At 41.6% G+C, this 15,461-nt stretch overlaps 1 protein-coding gene across 5 annotated transcripts in view; it reads right to left on the bottom strand.

Moving 5' to 3' along the window:
• CDK6 (cyclin dependent kinase 6) overlaps nt 1–15,461 on the bottom strand; it is a 102,473-nt gene that overhangs the window by 47,278 nt on the left and 39,734 nt on the right. For all 5 annotated transcript variants that reach the window (XM_083578861.1, XM_083578863.1, XM_083578862.1 and 2 more), the window contains one exon: nt 7,587–7,754. In XM_083578861.1, coding sequence (XP_083434987.1) covers nt 7,587–7,754 — 168 coding nt within the window. The remainder of the gene's footprint in view (nt 1–7,586; nt 7,755–15,461) is intronic.

Here is a 15,461-nt window from a genome sequence, read left to right as displayed (position 1 = left end):
TTTTAATATTCATGTAATTAATTTACTTTCCTCCCTTTAATTATGGAAGTCTTGACATGAAAAGCCATGGGGGGAAAGCACCAGCAGCAAAGGACCAGAGGGGAGGGGACTGAGGGAGCTCTCTCTGCACCCCTCCCCACCCTGCACCTCCATCCGCTTGCTCTTTGGGATACCGAATGGACCACAGATTGCCATTATGCATGGTTGCAGGCAGAGCTAAACAGGAGGGGAAATTCCAGGGCTTATAAATATGTCTGTAACATTCTCTTGAATGTATTAATTAGTCTGGTATTTTAAATAGATTCCCCACCCCTCCCCCCATGTTTCCCCTCCCCCTCGCTCCAGATATAATAGCAATGGGAGATTAAAAACTCTTTTCATCAACATGCAATTACAACATATACTTCCTCTTCTTAATCAGCTGGCTAATCTACTGACGCATACAGCCATCCCCTCTCCCCCAGGATCCAACAACAAACCAGACTCACTCTTCATTCGCTTCACTTGCTACTAAGCTATGACTGATGTGTAAAACCAGTTAGTATGACAATCCCACGCAGTTTTCTGGACACTTGAGCAATTGCCGTAGTTTCCAAATCCCCCACTGTTAAGGCCATGCAATATGGGCATAACGCTAGTAGTATTACTACAAAATATACGTGTAAAGTTTGTTCTTGGCTTACTGAATGTGGCTAGTTTGAAGGAAACAAATCACAAGCCAGACCATTACACATTTCCCAGTAGCAGAAGGAGCAGTGGTGGTCCAATATTTCAGTAACAGCCACCACCGGCCCGCTGCTTGCTCACATTAAACCATGGTTTATTTTAACTATGCTTTAATGTGACATGCAAACCAGGTCAGAGTAACTAGTATTATTTTATTAGTCCTATTTTGTTTTTGTCTCTCCCTGCCCTACCTGGAGATGCCAGGGATTGAACCTGAAACCTTTTGCATGCGAGGCAAACGCTCTACCACTGAGCTACAGCCCTTCCCACTGTCTGTGCCATCTTATGTAGTTCATATACTTCAGATACATCAAAACCACCAGAATTGTTCATGCAATGAACAGAAATTTGAAATCTAAATCACAGAGCTAAAAGAAGACCCCATATTTCACACATGCACGGAAAGGGGATGGGAATGCAGCAACATCAATGTGAAAGACAGGAGCAAAGTGCACAAACAATGGAAATTTTTTCACGGGTTCCCACTTGTCTTTACCTATTAGGAATGTCTTGTGGTTGGCTTTAAAAAAAATCATTGAGATGGAAAAGTTCCTTGTTGGACACCTACCTTCAGTAATTCGTAGAACAAAGGTATGTCATCTGTGACATTAATTGCTAATCCAGGCTATAATATTTCACATATTCACTGGGAAAGAATTTCAGCTATGCAATAAACCAAGCAGCAGGGATATAAAAAGAAAATCGAATGCCTTATGATCAATTAAGAACCTGAATACACTCCCCCCCAACACACACCTAGGCTAAAGGAACCTGGATGCCAAAGAGAGATTCAAGGAGACAAAACATTTAAATTTAGGGCTACCATGGCAAATCAATACTCCATTCCTTCTCCTCTCGTGCCTGTGATTATTAAGGTTTTCCTTTTAAAATTGCACCACTTCCTCCTCTCTTCTGAGAGGCCAAATGCTCTGTATATTCAAATCTATGCCTAAGCACTGGTGCAGTTATGGAGGTCAGGCTATGCATATGTAAATGTCATTTGTAGTGATTTCAACAACAACAAAAATCAGTGGGAACTTTCCTAGATCTCAATCCAGCTGGTGATATCCCTATATAGAAAGACGATTCTACAATCTGATCAGTTTAAATCAGAAATAGAAAAGGGCCTTGTAGGGGAAAGCACTCTAGTCGTCGGGATCTGAAAGCATTGGGGAGTTGTGGTAAGATGCCCATATCCAGTCTAAGTCAAATGATCACTATGGTTGTCCAACAATAACCCAAATAACATTTAGAAAGGATGGGAAAGGCAGGAACAGCTATTGGTTTGCAGTCTTCTACTGTGCTTGTAGCTTTCAGAAAGTTACTACATTGAGAATGGTTGCAAATATACAATCTGTTCAACGCTAAGCTTCCTTGGTGAGGCAGGTTTGCTTGCTCTTGGCAACTATGTCAACCTTTGTATGGTAAATGCTGGTGTTACAAAATGAAAGGCAATTCAGGAAGCTCAGATAAAGTTCAGGTAATGTTTACACTGGTTATAAAAATCTGGAAACAATGCAGAGATTCAAAAGAAGCATTCTTTGCTGCTGTTTCTGTTTTGCTTTGTTTTAATACGGCCTTTAAACTTGGCCAAAGGTAAACTCTACCCTAACTCTTGACTTGTACCGAGCTAAAACCATCTTATGTTAATATACCACAGTTCGCTTTCTTGACTAAAACTAAAAGACCAACAATAAAAAAATTCTTTAAATATATTAGGAACAGGAAACCGGGTAAGGGAGGCAGTTGGCCCTTTGGACAACAAGGGAGTCAAAGGTGTCCAAAAGGAGGAAAAGGACGCTGAAGAGAAGCTGAATGAATCCTTTGTGTCTGTCTTCAACGTAGAAGATGTAGGGTGGAAGTTTAATGTGAATTAACATATTCATTAGGGGAAATAACTATTTATCAAAGTACTCAGTATATATTTTATTTTCTCACTCTTTTGATATTTAGAATGTTTACTTAGGAAGATCCCTTCAGGATAATTGTCTGAAACAGCAAATTAATTTCTGCGGATTCTTGCATCATATGACTCCTAATCTATACAGCTGAAGGGCTTTGGGATGTCTCAGAGTTCTGTTGCTAGTGCTGCAAAACGAAGTAGATCTGTATTTTTCTAAGAACTTCTGTATACCACAGCTTCAGTGAGAGAGCATACATTTTGCAGGTTCAATCCCTGGTATCTCTAGGTAGGGATGGGGAAGACTCCTGCCTGAACCACCTCTACAGAGCTGTGGTCTGACTTGAAATAAGGCTGCTTCCTATGGTCCGGATTCTCATATTTTTATTTATTTATTGCATTTTCATACTGCCCTATGCACGTAGACCTCAGGGCGGTTCACAACATAAAATTACAATATAAAAAGCACAAAATGCATAATAAAAATAAGAACAGAAACAAACCAATAATCCCCCTTCCACAGCACATTTAAAAGGGCATTGGACGTCAATCAGCCAAAGACCTGGTTAAAGAGGAACGTTTTTGCCTGGCGCCTAAAGGTGTATAATGAAGGCCAGAGGAAACTTCCTGGGGAGAGCATTCCACAAAAGGGGGTGGATAATAATAATAATAATAATAATAATAATAATAATAATAATAATTAGTTTTCAATTTCTTTTCCAAATATAAATATAAATCACGTCTTTCAAACGTGATTATATCAAGACAATAATGCTATATATGGCTTTTTAATTCCACAGTTTTGATGTGAAACATTTAGCTTTACACAGTGCGCAGGACTCTCCAAAGCCTTCCCACTCCTAATGGCATTAATTGCAAACTGAGCTTTCTTTCACAGTCTAGTAGAAACTAGCTTTCTGGAACTAGGATCTGTACAGACTTTGGTCCATTTAACAAGGTCAGACTGTTTATTCTCGACCAAATTCTTTCCCACTGTAAAAAGGTACTTTTAAATGCCGCATTCCATAGCCAGTGCCAGTAAGTCACTGAAGCATATTTTCCCACAAGAACTGATACGATGGATGGGACTCTACTTATTTAAAATTTCTACCGTTCGAATTACATAAGGTAAAGATAGCTTGTAATGAAACAAATTGTTTAAAACTATCCATGCCTTTGTTGCACTGAAGTTTCAGATTGGGTATTCGTTAACCATAGCAGTGCCATACAAATACAGCAAATGGTATATCTTCAGTAAAGGAGAGTGAAATCACACATGAGATGAAAAATACAGTTGAATAGACATATATTAACTATATATGTTAATATATGAACTCTACTGCTGATTATATGAACCTGACTGTATACTGCTGATCTTAGGAATCTGAGAAGCCTCCAAATATAACTGGACTTCAACACCCAGCTGTCCCAGCCAGCATGACCACTGATCAGGGATGATAAATAGTTTTAGTCCAGCAACATCTGGAGGGCCATAGCTTCTCTGATTTATTAATGAGAATAAACTTGCAGAATATGTAGATGGTTCAGCGTATGGCCTGAAGGCACGTCAGGCCACCACCTTGTTGAAGCTATGCAAGACAGGGTCTGGTCAGTATTCGGATAGGTTAAGAACCTGGGAACCACATAAACCCCCAACCGAGTTCCACAATGGAAGAAAGGCACAATATGAATGTATTGTGAATGAATGTATTGTGAATGAATGTAATTTTATGAATGTATAAAAATAAATAAATAAAAGGCTATCCCTTTAATTATGTTGGTGACCCTTTCTGGCAGGGTACTTGTTCCATAACAGGCTGACTGAGGCTGATGTCAGTTGTAGTTCAACAATATCAGGAGTGCCAAAGGCTCCCCATTCTTGGAATAAAATAGCATGTAAACCAAACTGTCATTGAAACAAACGTCTGATTATATCAACATTGTGGCTTTAGATAAACTGGGTAAACTGGGCTGTACCATATCCCCCCCCAAAAAAAAATTACTTAGCTCACTGCATTCATTGCAATTTTTGGTGCCATTTCTACTATACCCCCCGAATGAAGCAACCTATCATGTCCATTTGCACCATATCAAGTCAAGCCATCGGTCCATCCTGTGTAGCACAATCAAATCCAATTGGCAGAAGCTCTCCAAAGATTCGAACAGTTCCCGCCTCTTCTCATCAAAGCTTTCCCAAGAGCCAGCACCAACACTTGCAGAACAGTTTAACTCCACATGACACTGAATACTTGTCCCCACTGTTCTGCTTCTGAGAACAAGCCCAGATGTTCAACATAGGACTATCAATTGCTCAGATTTCCTAGCTCCGGGACTGGTATTCTCTACATAAACATGTGTCGATTTATTCTGAGGCTTCCATTCATTTATCAGAGGAAGCATCAAGGGATTACAAATGACAGAAATATGCCCAGAAGGTTTACCTGCCAAAAGAATGCTTTACTATTTGGGAAGTAATCATTGCAGCTAAAATACTTTGAAGTTATCGGTTTGCAGCACCCAGTCAACTAGGCTGGATCAGTTCTTTATGCTGCCTTACTTTCACAGCTCTTTCTGTTCCACTAGAGGAGTTCCTTTGTAGTCAGAGAATGAGGATGTATCTTGGGAAAGAACTGATACTTCAAGAAACAATTCTTTATCTGGCCTCAATATACTGCACCGCTGTAGGAAATGACAGAGAGTTCACATGTCGACTGATCATAATGATAACCCTGACAGGGGACTTTCTATAACTTCATTATGTGCACAGCTCCTAGAACATGAGGTACTCAGTCCTGTATAGAAACATCTGTTAAGTGACTCACAAATTGTTCACTCTCAAGGTGAAGAACAGAAGCGAAGACTCTAAACTCTGGGGAGAAGAGTTTTGGTTAAACATTAGAAAGAGCTTCCTGATGATTTAGATAAGCTCAGCAATGTGAAGTCACTTTCTTTGGACAGTTTGGACAGATATCTGCAAGGGAACCATTAGCTGGAAAATGATAATGATTTAGAGCAGGAGGTTGGACTAGATGACCTATTAGGTGCTACCAACAGTTCTATTATATCAGTGTTTCCCAAACTTGGGTCTCCAATTGCTTTTGGACTACAACTCCCATCATCCCTAGCTAGCAAAACCAGTGGTCAGGGATGATGGGGATTGTAGTCCAAAAAAAGCTGCAGGCCCAAGGCTGGGAAACACTGTACTATACTATGAATGGAGATTGTATGCATCAGCTGTGTCAATGTGCAACTAAACCACAGAATCCATGTGGCACACAGGAGTCCTCGTAAGGTTTGGAGCAGTGTCAGAAGTGCAATGTTCTATATCATTGTTCCCAAATGATGTTGGAAGTCTGGATGCAAGTAAGCTGGCTGAGAGAGGTTTGTATGGGTTAAGAGCGATAAGATTTCCAGCTTCCTATCTCTGTACCTTTATCTCTATGCAGACCACTTTAGCTCTTTGATGACCAGTAAGTCTTAGGTTGCATCCTGTTTACAATTTCCTGCTCCTCCTCACACACTTTCTCTGGACCTTGAGGCAAGCGGTCAGTTTGGATTTGTCTTCTGAGAATAAAGGGACAAGCATAGCTTTTTTCATTTCTCCAACCAGATAGGACTACAGAATGCTTTCCTATCAAGAGTGTACTTCCTTTAATAAATATAAGCTTTCTTATTTTATACCAAAGCCTTAGTCTGAATACCTTTCAACTAAAGGTATGCTCCAAGCAAGGGTTCATTTAACTAAAGTCAACTTCTGCTGCAGCAGACAAACTCCACATGCCAACATATATACCTGGACCTGACCTTGTTTATTTAAGAAGCAGACTGTAGCTATAAGCTAGGGGTATTCTTTATCATTTGCATATAGTGTTAAGGCCACTTCTGTAATAAGACCCTGCCATATGGGATGTCCAGGAAGGACTGTAGCTCAGTGATGAAACATCTCCTTTGCATACATGAGGTAGGGTGAGGAGAGACTCCCGGTTTGAAATCCAGGAGACCCACTGCCATTGAGTTAGATGGGCTAATGGTGTGACTCAGTATAAGGCAGCTTTCATATGTTCCTTTGTGTCTCAGGAGCTGCCCTTTAAGATTACTAGGAAGCTTAAGCTTCAGATCTGCCACAAATTCTCTTGCACTTCCCACATTTTAGAACTGTAAGGTTTGCTTGAAAGGCAGGTGGGGTTTTTTGCTCATGCTTGGAGAGCACAATCTTTTTTAAAAAACTGGCAGTGGGACACATAGTGGACCCCGTTTATATTTTTAAATTCTTGTTTGACTAATATGATGATCCAAATATCACCACAAGACCAAGGAAATAATATCTGATCATCTCACATTTTTCCTACTCCAATGCCATAAACAAATGGCAATTGACTGATGCACAACCAGGTTACAAGCAGTCATGTAAACAAGCCCATGGTGCCATATTTTATTTTTCTCCCTCTTGTGCACTCTACTCACATCACCTGCTGAGCAAAGCAGCAACCGCTACATTATCTTTTAAGAAACTTGCAGGCCTCCTTCTAAGCACTATCAAGATGTGATTCAGAAGGGGAGGGAAAATGCCAACTGTACTATACCTCCTGTGTAATGTGCAGTCGCTGCATATTAAAACAGTTTACTGAAGTAGTAAAAGATGCAAAAGCATAATATTCAGGGAAGTCCACCTTTGTATATAGTCTTGGAATGTCAATCAGGCTTTGATTCTTTGTACACTGGACTTTTCATGAACTTACTTCCAGTACAGGACTAAGCAGTCAGATTCAGCAATTTGTAGGAATAATTTACCACCCTGCAGTAATTGCAATCGCTTCAGATAAAGTTCAGCTGTAACGCTTCTCAAATAGTAACAGCTATCTTTTGCTTTATTTAGTTGTTCTAAAATAAAGACCAAACAACACCTATGCAAAACTAAATCCTGAAATTAGATTTAAAGAAAGAACACACTGAAACTTACCACAGATGTAAGAGCCATTTGAAAACTGTAGATCCTTGCAAGGCCAAAGTCGGCTAATTTTATCTGTCCATTGCTGGTGACTAGAATGTTTTGCGGTTTCAGATCACGGTGGACCACTCTGTGCGAATGCAGAAAATCAAGCCCTCGCAGGAGTTGAAACATCATGTCCTAAGGGTAAGCAATTGAGAGTTTTGATAAGAAACAAAGTATGTCATTTTTGCACAGCTTAAATAGATAGACAGGGCACCCTATATATACACTTAGGATATATATACAATAATTAAGCCCCATTTAAGGTAGTGAGACTTACTCCTGAGTAAACATGCACATGGTTCTGATAATTGTACCTATGCTTGTGTACCTAGATACACAAACAGCCCTCTTAATGCACATTTGCCTTAATGCACATTTTTATCATCATCATCAATTCTGTTGGGAGCCGCCCAGAGTGGCTGGGGAATAAATAATAAATTATTATTATTATATGTTTGCAGGAAAGTGCTGCAATGGGGAGCCTTGTGTATTCATGGAGGCTTTCCATGGAATAAAGACCTTGGAAGATCAAGAGTCCCATTCATATGGGAAACATCTAGATACACAAAGCTTCCTGCGGCAGAAATTTGCTGTAAACACATGAAGTGGCCAGAGGACTCACGCAGCTTCAGGGGCTCCCCCTCCTCTCCCGTAGTCCACTCAACCTATGTTCCCTCTTTAGGCCAGAAGAGGGTTTCTATCAATAGGTGGAAAAAAATGAGCTATCTTGAAGAGATATGTTTATATTAGGTTGGATCCACCCTAAGCTAGCTGCACTTAGGTCTCATTTAAATCAATATAAATTACATTAGTAAGACTAACTTTTCATATAGGGCGGATTATGCGCAAGCTGATAAACATAAGTCTCTATGTTATTAGAATTTGCACAACAGAAATAGGCTATTAACATTTGACAATTAAAAGCATGTAGTTAGTAAATAATATATTATTTATACACCATTCTTCTACTCATAAAGCACCCAGAACAGTTTTTTTAACATGAGGAATCATAAAACCAAAAAGATTTCTTAAAAACCTGATGCAAATTTCTTGAGAGCAGTGCCTTGAAAAGGTGCCGTCTCCTGTATTCACACCTGCAGAGTTCACAAGACTTAAATGCAAGGGTGACAGGGGTGTTTGGCACAGTCACCAGAGCTTTGACCTGCAAGCTCTCAAGGCTTTTGAGCCTCCTTAATCAATTTCACATTCGAAATGCATTATCTAATCCAAGAGTGTGGAACCTGTGGTCTTTCAGATGCTGTTGCAGTAGAACTCCAATCATCCCTGGCCACTGAGTGTGCCAGCTGGGGCTGATGGGAGTCCAGCATCTGGAGTCACAGGATTCCCACATCTGCTTTAATCCAACATGATAATTTACACACAAGACATTTAATTGCTCAACCGAAGGGTTGAGTTTTGTAGCATTTTTTTAAAAAAATGAATCAGATCACTATAATGACCAATAAATATTAAAATCTGAACCAAAGTAACACAGAATATTCACAGATATTTGGTGATCATGTTTACTGCTTCTGTCTTTTACATGTTCAAATGCATACAAATGGGGGGAAAGTCAGAAATGCACCTGTTTTGTCACCTGTACCATTCCCTGAGTCTCCATCTACAATTCTACATTTTAGTTTCTTTTCATAACACAAAAAATGTGATGGTTGGCAGGTGAAAGACCCTGTGTGAGAGGCAGAGAAAGGAAGATATCCCAGGATAGGAGACTGGAAGAAGAAAGGAAAGCTCCCAGATGAGAGCTCAGAGAGTTGTACGAGACAAAGGTCAACTATGCCAAGGTCATTCTGAATACTAATTTCTACATATTCTATTTCCACATGAATTGTTGTGGGCATGGTGATATAAGCTCACCAATCTCACACAGTGAAAAATTCTTATGAATTCACTTTTGACAGTTGACAGGGTATGTTAAGGAGCTAGTTCTCAAGCTTTACCCTTGATACTCTTTCCAGGAAAATATACAGGCCACTCCAAACCGATGAGATAAAAAAAAAAGGAGAACATGGTGATGATCTTACCATGCCAAAATTGAATGTGAGCATCAGCCATGATATGACATACTATCTTTATCCTGCCAGATGACTACCAGGCCATTCACCAAAAGATTTTAGTGAATCTTTCTTAAGCCTGCTGAAAGGAAATTTAGGAATCTCCTAGTTACTTATCATTTCCAGAGGTCTTCCTGAATAATAAATACTTGTTTTAAACCAGTAAATGTGATCATGAGAACTATACAATTATTAAAGCTCCTGAACTAAGTAGTACTGCAAACAGGCACATTTCTGGGAATGAAATACAGAGTAGTGTGTTTTTATTGGCCGTGCATCTCGAGCTAACCCACTCAGTCCTCTGTATCCTGTCTACTGATTCAGAACTACAGCTCACAGGCTGCAATCCTACGTACACTTACCTAGGAGTAAGTCACACTGAACTAATGGGACTAGTTCTGAACACACATACATAGGATTGCCGTCAGTCATCGATTTGGCTCTATACAGCCGAAATTAACACCTCAATGAAGGGTTAAAGTATGGCAGATGTTGATAGCAGACTCTCCTCACCAACAGGAAAGACACATGGCTATGGGGCCCAGATCTGGGTTTCTCTTTCCTAACAGCTGTTTGTGGACAGCAGCTAATTGTATCCACTTGTTTAACCTCAGGGATAATGTCTAGAGGGGACAAAGTGCCACAAGCACACTTTTTTCAACGGTCATTTCCTCTCTGGTGTAACTTGCATGACAGCATGTGACAAGCAGAAATTAATGGTGGCACTGCTGTGCCAATACCTCTTGAATTGCTTTGACAGTGGCTGCAGGCTGCCTCCTTGGCCACCCAGCCAAGACCTCACATGAAACATGGCAAGGGGCCCACAGCTCTATTCACTAACAAGACAGCTGGTCAGTGATTAGGAAGCTGAAACAATGCACCAAGGAGGGAGGGAAAAAAACATTTGCAAGCAGCTTCAGATCAGGAGATCAAGTTTACTCAAATAAGAGCATCTGAATGTTTCACCACCTCCTTACTCTGCATATTAAGGTTGACTAGGGTGACACAATTTTCGTAAGACAACTCCGGCAGAAATTCAACGAGGCATTTGAATTATGAAAATAGACTTGGGGACTGATCATAGTTGCAGTGTACTTACCCATGTGCAAACCTTACAACCTGCTTATATGGAACACCTTTCTGTGAAGTCTAACTTGCTCAGACCAGAGGTTCTCAAACTCTGCAATCTAAGACCTAGAAGAATCTGCTTAGGGCTGCCCTACTATTATGACAGTTACATTCAAGATAGGTTGTTATAGGTAAGTACACATTTGTGGCCATAATGGTGGGAGGTGGTCCCTTGGGCTTGGGCTGAACTTATTTTTTTCAGGGATTAGGTTCCTGGGAAACTGAGAAAGGTCATGCAATAAAACAGCTTGTTCTTCACTGTCCCTGAATAAAGTAATATAGAGTTGACTGGGAGAAGTTAAGTAACCACTGTTTCTACAAAACCACACCTACTTCCCATGAGTCCATGCTAAAGCCACATGATGGAGGGGCGAAGATGAACCTTTGTCCACAAATGCGTTCTGCTAACTTTTTGCTCCCTGGCACCATACATTTCTCCCGATGTATGGACCAGAGGAAGAGTTCTCTGTTCTTCCTCTGCCCATCCCATTATGAGAGGAAAACAGGTGGGCCAGAAAGCAGGAGCAAAGCTAATTATTTCTGTGGATCAACTCCTTGGAAAGTATGGGGGAAGAAACATCATAGAGGGGAAGAGGGAGTCTGCCACACTGGAATACTTTGTGGAGCTCAGTGGAGAACACTTGCTTTTCATGGAGAAGGTTCTAGGCTCAATATCCGGCATCTCTAGGTAGGGCTTAAACATACCTGTCTTAAACCCAGAAGAGCCACTGCCAGTCAGTGTAGAGTTGACAATACTGAGCTAACTGGACCAAAGGTCTGGCTTGGTATAAGGCAGTTGACTTTATATGACGTTGATATATTCACTGTATCAAAAATCTAAAAGATTTTTCACAGTTCTGCCAGTCTAACTAGGAATGCACATGGGACCTTCTGCATGCTGCCCCACTGAACTGTGGGACCTCCCCAAGAAATATAGAGGGTAAATTTGTCAAGGGTAAGCTTGGTAAGAGGAACAGGAATCCAACTAGCAAGGTTTTTTTTGAGCGAGGAGGAAGTTGGGGCAAATATAAACTGCCCTGTGATCCTCAGATGAAGGGCGGTATAGAAATGTATTAAATGTATTAAATAAATAATACATTTCCAGATGTAGAATAAGTGTTAAGGTCAGTATACTGCACCAACTTTCAACACAACTTTCAAATTCAGAAGAAAAAAGCGCAAAATAAATTGAGCTTGCCCTAGGAACTGATCAACAGAATGAAACCTTAAAAGATGAAAAAAGCAGGTTTCCAAACAATATATTATTTTCAAAATAAAATACCATTGTGCCAAAGAAATCTTGATGGTGGTAAGCAATTGGGGCTTTCTCCCACTATGAATGAAGCTCACGCAGAATGAATTCAGAGGGTTAATTCAGATATTGCTCAGTTCAGCAAACAACTTTAAACAAACTGAAGTGCCTCTGCTACACCAGGGCCTAAGTAACCTTTCATTTACTCATGCCAATTAAAGGGGGGGGACCCCAACAACAACTCACCAATCAGAGAACCCACCACACTAAAGTATGCACTGTTGCAAAATGCCACTCAATGAATTGGAAGCAAACTGGAAAGCAAATGAAAGAGGCTAGGAATCACCATCAAAAGAGTGCTGTTCTCTTTTGTGCCTTAGATATACTAAACAGTATTATTTACTGTGTGCCCTGCAAACTAGTGAGCAGCTGGGTGTAACACATTTCCATGCCATGTAACCTCTCCTTATGCAGAACCAGAAGAAAAGAGATCTCTCTGCTATGCCGTTCTGGTGGCAAAAGGAAAAGACAAGATGATGACTTTCCAGCTCATTGCACTTTTATAACATTCTCATCAATCACTGTGAGGTGGGTCTTTCTTGTTCTTGCTGGAGAAATGCTCTTGGTTTGCTGTTCACAATGCAGAATGACTTCACTAAATAGCTCATCAGGGTCACCTTCATCAGTTTCGTGTGTGGGGAGGACCCATAAAATTTAAGGCCTCCGGTTTGTTGCATGAGGGTCCACTTACTTAATTTTGATTGCAGGCTTGTGGCTTCAAGTTTTTCTCAAGCTGTGTCTGCGCTGACAAACCTCGCCACAGCTCATATTCAGGGACTATGTGGACCTGTGCTTTCGCAATTGTACTGCCTAAGCGCAAGTGGTAAAATTCACCATCCTGAATAATTTTATCTCTCTTCCTTTAAAACAAAAATAAAAATGCCCTTTGCTAGCTCTGAAGAAGGAAAATGCGAACAAGTATAAACTGATGCATGAAGGGGCAAAAAAACTTTATTTCACGTATAGGTGGTGACCATTTAGGTAAGTCCAATTCGCATGTGATCACCGATTCATGGGTCCTTTTGGATCTGGAAGAAGACAGAATGGGGATGAAACAGGGCACGCTTATACTCACTCTGCGGGGGCCGGGAACAGAGTCCCCACGTGAAATGGTCGCTTGCTTGCTCATGGGGTCCGAATTGGCAGTGACTGGCCAGGACCAAGACCTTGGGTTGTAGTGGATAGCTCAATGAAGATGCCGACACATTGTGCAGCAGCAGTAAAAAAAGCAAATTCCATGCTAGGAATCACTATGCAAGAACTGAAAATAAAAAAGGTACGCAAAATGATCAAGGGGATGGAGAAACCTCCCTATTTGGAAAGGTTTCTGCATTTGAGGCTTTTCACTTTAGAGAAAAGGCGAGGAAGAGGCAATATGACTAGAACTCCTGGGCACCCAAAGAATCTGGAAGTTGGAAGAGTCAGGACAGACAAAAGAAGCACTTACCGCATTTTTCGCTCTATAAGACGCACCCCCCCCAAAAAAGTAAGGGGAAATGTGTGTGCGTCTTATGGAGCAAATGCAGGCTGCGCGGCTAAGCCAGAAGACAGAACAGCTGCACAGCGATCCCTCTCACTTTTCTGGCTTCTGACTTAGCTGCACAAAGCCTCCACAGGGCAGCGGGGTGCCTTCATCCAGGGAGCCAGGGATAGCCGCGCTCCCTTTAAAGGGAGCGCGGCTATTGCGGGAGGTGGGGGAAATGACAGAGCTCTGTCACTTCCCCCACCTCCCACAGAAGCCCCCAAGAGCCGCGCTCCCTTTAAAGAGCCGCATGGAGTGTGTGTGCGGCTCTTGGGGGCTTTTCCCTGAGTGACGGACTGCCCTTCTCCCTCCTCGGGGAAAAGCCTGCAAGCGCCGCACACACGCTCCACACGGCTCATGAAAGGGAGCGCTGAGCAAAGCCTGGGATACAGGCTCTGCTCAGCGCTCCCTTTAAATAATATTTTTTTCCTTGCATTCCCCCTCTAAAAACTAGGTGCGCCTTATGGTCAGGTGCATCTTATGGAGTGAAAAATACAGTATTCAGGCAGTGCTCAGCTAACGGAGGAACTCGTTCCCACAGGAAGCAGTCATGGCTACCAACTTGGATGGCTTTGGACAAATTTGTGGAGGATAAGGCTATCAACATCTACTAGCCGTGATGGCTGTGCTCTGCCTCTGCCTCTGCATCGGAGGCAGTGATGCTGGGTCTGACCCAGCAGGGTTATTATATTCACTGTCCACTTGGCTCAGTACTGCCTACAATAACTGGCAGTGGTGCTCCAGGATTTCATGCAGGAGACTTCCCCAGCCAGAGGTTGAACCTGGAAACTTTTGCATGCAAAGCAGATGCTCTACTACTGACCGACAGTCTTTCCATTAACTTAAAAGTAGAAGCACAAGTAGACCACAAGTAAAGAAACACATGATAGGAAAGCAGGTTAGCCAATGATGAAAATGATGAAATACTCAAAATACAATTGCCACCTGTTCTCATGAACTAACAATTTCTTTCTGACTATTCAGATATTTTTTGGATGCTCCAGAAAGAGACTGGGTTTGCTTTTGTTACAACCTTCCCGGGAAGTATGCTACCCTTTGCAGTTTTGGTTTACTGCAGCCAACAGGACGTTTTTGCTCTTCTAGAGGTACATTATGGCCTGTGAACATCAAATCAGTAAAAGTTCCATGATTGTACAGAAAAAAATGAGGCCAGTTTGCAAAACCCATGCAATTCACCACTGCAGGCCAAAATTGGCACTGCTTCGCCTGGAGAACTTTGGATCATAATCCAAAAATGTAATTTACTGCTTTGTGTGCTTTGGAAGGGATTACTACAACACAGCTGTAGTAATCACCCAGCCCACTGTGAATGCGACAATATGAGTGGGCTGGTTTTGGAGATGGGAGAGGTCTGAGTCTAGCCTTGTTGGTCCTGCCCTTTGCCCCTGATCTCCTCTGTTGCCTTGTAAGCTCATACCAACAGATTTGAGAACTTTGGAACCAGAACTTACACATGAATAGAGCTGCACTGGCCATTGTGGATTAATGCAAAAGTGCCTTGCACAGCAGTTTCAGAGCTTTGAAAATCAGCCCAGCCAAACCATCTTCCTCCAGGCTAATATTCTGCACTATATATGTGTGTTGAGGACTATATCCAATAACATGTCTGGTTTGGAGCTGGTTGTCTGCATAACTAAGCTACTCGGGACTAGCCTTTCCCAAGGGAATTCTCAGGGCATTGTGCTCCCTGAAGCTTTCTCAGGCTGCAAGATAAACTGGAAGATGTGCAAGTCCACCCTGGATGATTAACAAATTTGAGAAGATGGCATGCAGCAAGTTGCTCTCCA

This window comes from Podarcis filfolensis (assembly GCF_964270895.1).
Source record: "Podarcis filfolensis genome assembly, chromosome: 12".
Classification (NCBI taxonomy): domain Eukaryota; kingdom Metazoa; phylum Chordata; class Lepidosauria; order Squamata; family Lacertidae; genus Podarcis; species Podarcis filfolensis.
The sequence above is the reverse complement of the archived record's forward strand: the minus strand, read 5'-3'. Positions and strand labels throughout refer to the sequence as shown.